Source organism: Arachis ipaensis, chromosome B07 (assembly GCF_000816755.2).
Source record: "Arachis ipaensis cultivar K30076 chromosome B07, Araip1.1, whole genome shotgun sequence".
Lineage (NCBI taxonomy): Eukaryota > Viridiplantae > Streptophyta > Magnoliopsida > Fabales > Fabaceae > Arachis > Arachis ipaensis.
This window is the reverse complement of record NC_029791.2, coordinates 20471954-20476867: the sequence shown is the minus strand read 5'-3', so window position 1 is coordinate 20476867 and position 4914 is coordinate 20471954. Positions and strand designations below refer to the sequence as shown.

The 4914-nt window shown below is 34.0% G+C and overlaps 1 protein-coding gene across 2 annotated transcripts; it reads right to left on the bottom strand.

The window, feature by feature from the left end:
* LOC107609722 (biogenesis of lysosome-related organelles complex 1 subunit 1) lies at positions 1188–4821 on the bottom strand. Of its 2 annotated transcripts, XM_016311740.2 has the most exons (4): positions 4585–4821; positions 4235–4440; positions 3463–3583; positions 1188–1684 (listed from the first exon to the last, which is right to left on the bottom strand). In XM_016311740.2, the coding sequence occupies exons 1-3, from the start codon at positions 4754–4756 to the stop codon at positions 3494–3496; spliced, it is 468 nt and encodes a 155-aa protein (XP_016167226.1). In that variant the 5' UTR covers positions 4757–4821; the 3' UTR covers positions 1188–1684; positions 3463–3493. The 2 variants fall into 2 exon arrangements, with proteins under 2 accessions (XP_016167226.1, XP_016167225.1); XM_016311739.2 differs by lacking the exon at positions 1188–1684 and having other exon boundaries at positions 2015–3583.

Below are 4914 nucleotides of genomic sequence, written 5' to 3'. Positions count from 1 at the left end.
CTTTTTTTTTTAATTTTATAATTTTTTTATTAAAGTATGGGTAGTTTAGGAATAAATTAAAAAATTTTATTAGAAAGGACGATTTTAAAATAAAATGCAACATTAAGGACGATTTTAAGTCGAAAATTACATCAGGGACGATTTTGATTCTAACCCTCAACGTTAGGGACTAAAACAGTACTTATCTCTTTAAATTATATTTCAAATTTTTATGTACTCCCATGCAACAAACGAAATTTCGTAAATTTTAAATTTGAAATTTCAAAAATTATATTTAATTATTTCGTTTAAAATTTTATTTGTTGTATGAGAGTACATAAAAATTTCGTTTGTTGCATGCAAGTACATAGAAATTTGAAATATAATTTAAATAACCTTATCCAGAAAGAACTCAATGAGGATGGATTGATTGGTTGGATGATTCCTATTAAGAGTCAATCCAAGATAACCGTGTTAATAGTGGACAATTTAAAAGTGCACTTATGTGCTTTCAAAGTAATCGTGTTAACGTGATAAATAGACAATCCATTTTTTCTATTATTTAAAATGGACGGTTTATCTTTCTTATTATTTGAAACATTCCATTTATAAGAGTTTGGTCAAATTAAAAACATTAATATTTTTTATTATTTTTAAAAATTATATTTATTTATTTATAAATACATATATCTCGTTTACAGTATAAACGAGATAACATCTATCTCGTTTACACTGTAAACGAAATATACGAAAATTAAAAAACTACATGTATCTCGTTGGCAAGATGTGCCACTGTATATTTCAGATGAGAAGATTCAATTTATTCGAATCAATTTAATTCTTGAGTTTTAAATATACGAGTAAAATATTATTTTAATTTCTAATATTTTACCTAAAAATCAAATGATTCTTAAAAAAATTTTGTTGTTCAAAATTACTATTCCCAACTTTTTCATATCGTGTTTCGTCTATATTCACCATTACTTAATTTTATAGTCAGTTTATCACCATATCTACTCCAACATCAACACTATCACTGCAATTACTATCATGACTATAGCCACTGCTGTCACAACCACCATCTGTGCACTCGTAGTGCCGGTGGGGTTTGGTAATTGTTTAATACGCAGATATATAGATATTTACAAGATAGAGCGTGAAGCAAAGAAGAAGAGAGAGAGGTGTGTTTGTCTGTTTGAAGATGTAAGGAGCTTGAAAATTCGGGCTTTTGCCTCGACTTTATTTCATCCATCTCACACCACTAACAAATATGCCTCAGCATATTTAAAGTGTAACGACCCAACTGAAAACTTTTAAAGTGTAAAGACCTAATTACAAATTTGGTGAAACTATAATGACTAATAGTGTAATTTAACCTAAAATCAATACATCAAATCCTGCTTTGGTATTGGTTTCAATATACTTGTAGAGCCACTTGGCAAGGTACTCATCCTCCAACTTCATTCAGTCTATGTCCTCCTACATTTGCTAATCTAGATTGGGAAAACTGCAACAATACTAAGAGGTTGCAGGTTGTCTACTAAGGCCGAATACTGAGAACGAAGCTCCTTTGTTACAGACAAGCTGCGATACATGTCGCGAAACCGATACTCGCAAAGCATATCAATATCAGGTGACATCTTGTTAGACGGCACTTCTGCAATCCAGTTTGCTTTTGATGATGCATGTCACTCCTAGAACAAACCTATGGAATGCATTTATAAATATAGAGGTCATACATGAGTCAGATGAGTGCTCATCTCTTCAAATTATTGTGGGAATACTACCAATATATGGTGGAAATTATAGAGGTTTGAGAATTAGTGATCTTTGGTTGAATTAGAAGAAAATCAGCATGTACCTTATGATTCAATTCATCTGTGCAAATCTAGCACTAGAGAAATAAAATAACCGTTTTGTTCATTTCCATGGTGCATAAGAAAAATGAAAGCCGGACAAATGGTGGTGTTTGGATAAATCTTTTTGAAATATAAAAAGTAAAGATAAAAAGAAAAGATATGGACAGAAGCAGCTCTTAACCTGTTTTTTTCTTGATAAAAGGCAAAAATTAATTATTTTCTTCGTATAAAATTTACATTTCAAGCCTTCTCTTCCCCTCTCCTTTCCTCCAAAACCTAACTAACAATAATACCTTAGAAGCTTATTCAAACAAGCAACACAAATTTAAGTCCCTTTCTTTTTACATAATCTAAGTATCATGTTTATTGAATATTGAAGAAGGTACTTTTCTTAAGAGAACAAAAACAACGATGCACCCTAAACCAGCTACTGAGACTCCTACACAGCTAGTCAGGCTTCTTATAGGGAAAAAAAATTCATTAAAAGGGTGAGACTACAAAGTATGCTTACTCATAAATCTAAAGGAAAATTAAACAGCTAACGTTAGCCCTCGAGGAGTCGAGGGCCTCGGCGATTCCTTCAGCCTAACAAATTTGACAGCGATTAGGGAAAAATTGTTCCTTAGCGGTCATGTGAAGCAACAATCATGGTGACTCTTTAAACACAACAGTTATTGTAAACTAAAGAAAATCGGCTTCAAGCCAAATATGACTTATTGCCATGAATGTCTAGATCTCGGCAGTAGGTTAGAGGCGATATAGAAATAAAGTTAAAGAATGAGTTTAACTATAATGTAAGCAGTAAGGCGGTAAGGCCTATGATTTCCATGAAATGACAACAAAGAGTACCACTACTATCACGAACAAAACAACTCTGGGATATTCTATATGTTGTGTTGTGGGGGCCTAGTGCTCCCACAAAGATTTGGGAGACATTTTAGAAAGTATACTTATATATGCATGTTTGACCCTGTGTTATAAAAGTTATTTATTGTGCAAATATATTATTTTTGCCCCACTACTAAACTTTTTGGATCTAGAATTGAATGTACTGGTAGAAGGCAAGAGCATAAATCAAGTGAAACTATATGCAGCGTGTATGCTCCTAATACATGATGTAGTATCCTTAACAAGCTGATTACAAACATCTAGCTAGAACTAAGTCGCCGCTTGGCAGTATCATATTAGCGTAGAACCCATAAAGTCATAAGAATAGCACACTGTTCTGAATTCAGTTCCATCACATCCTAATGAAGGAATGCCACATGTTTCCTAGGAGGAAAAATGACTAAAGGGAAGCGGATAAGGAAAAGAAAGAAAGAACAGAACACTAGGTCAAAGCCAAAGCAATCCTTGATCAATGTTTTCTACTCTCAACCTAGATAACAGGCATAAGGGAACCCTTTTTTCTTCTATTTTTCAAATGAAGCATTCAGTAAGCTTGATGGCATTATACCTAATTTATCATTCACAAGAAAGATATTAACTATTTTTTCTTCCTTAAGCTGGATACTTCGTTAAATAAATAAATCAAATTATCACATAAAATGTAACAGGATTACATAATAACAGGGTATTATACTCGAAATAGAAAATTGAATGAAAATGGGATTAGAATTATTACGTGGCAACTTGCATGACAACTTTCTGCAAGATCAATCTTGGTGAATATTCTGTATAGCTGCAGTGATACTTTTACAATCATATTCCATGATCTTCATCCAGTTCTCAAAGTCTCCAATTTCCTATAAGTGCAGATGAAAGTTTATATTAAGCTAAGCTATTTTATCGAAATCTAGTAATCTAGTTTTCCTGATGTATCCCCCTATTTTACATAACCATTTCGCGAAAACGGCCTTCTGTGAGGAAGTACTTAATGCCTTCTAGCTTCTAGTCCTCAATGAGTTATACTCGCTAACCCTACCTTTCCCGATTCCCTTGAAAAGCCTTTTAGACCTCCTGAGTAACCAAACTTGTATATGGTTTTCAGAGATGATCATCACCGTTCTATAGATTGCAGTTCAAATAAGTATGGATTTCAGTTACCTAAGTTTCAAACTCAATGTTAACTAAAAATCTGCACGGTTAATGAACACTAGATATGCATTAACACTTACATAACTGAAATCCACACATGTAGATCGACCATATTGACAACTATGTCTAAACACAATGTACCAAATAACATTTCTGAAAAGATAACTACAACCACCACCACCATCATCATCATATAGATACGAAATCGTCTAAGCAATTCCAAATTCAACACTCAACCAAAACAAAACAACAAAATGACAAACTATGCAACACCCTCCTTGTAACTTGTAACATTTTAGTATATAAAACGAATTAAGAAGAAAATAAAAAGGATTGAAACGAAGAAAGGTAAGTACTACCTTAACAGCAGTGTTGAGAGCATGAGTTGCAGCAAGCCACTGATCCGTTTGTTTCATGAACTTAGCAACAGTGGCAGAAAGAGCTCGAATCTCTTGCTCTATTCGCTTCTCATACACGAAAGAATCTTGCACCCCACCATTCACAGCCTCCACTAACAGCTCAGAAACTCTCTCAGCTTTCTTGATTGCCTCCTTCTTCGCTTTCTCTGCTTCCCCAAAAAAAAAGAAACCAAATCAATGAAATGGGCATGGATAGAACACCAAAAAGATCAAATCTTTTGACAGAAAAAGAAAAAGGGGCAATAAAAATGATTAGAAATATGGGGAATTGAAGGGAGAAATTGAAGTACCAGTGTGGTGGCGGAGGATGAGGGAGTTGTGGCTATGGAGGGTGAGGAGGTTTTGGAGAGAAGATTCGAGACCCTTTGGATCAGCGTTGAGGTTGGGTCTTTGTGCGTCGGAGGAGGAAACAGAGTGTGCACGCGACAGCGGAACCTGCGACTGCGGTGATGCTCGGTACATTCTTTCTTTCTTTCTTTCCTTCTGTTTCTTTTCTGGCTTCTGCACCAACACTCACTATCATAAACTAATTTCACCAAATCTAATATAATTGCAATTACACCCTTAAAGATGTTTCAATATTACACTCATTACTCAATTCACCATTGACTCATTCTAAT

Bases quoted from the DNA above. Each gene is read 5' to 3' on its own strand.
- LOC107609722 (XM_016311740.2), bottom strand. From the start codon at position 4,756: ATGTACCGAGCATCACCGCAGTCGCAGGTTCCGCTGTCGCGTGCACAC. The intron at 4,441-4,584 runs GTACTTCAATTT...TTGGGGAAGCAG, and splicing joins CATCCTCCGCCACCACACTG to AGAAAGCGAAGAAGGAGGCA. The intron at 3,584-4,234 runs GTAGTACTTACC...CTGCACTTATAG, and splicing joins CTCTCAACACTGCTGTTAAG to GAAATTGGAGACTTTGAGAA.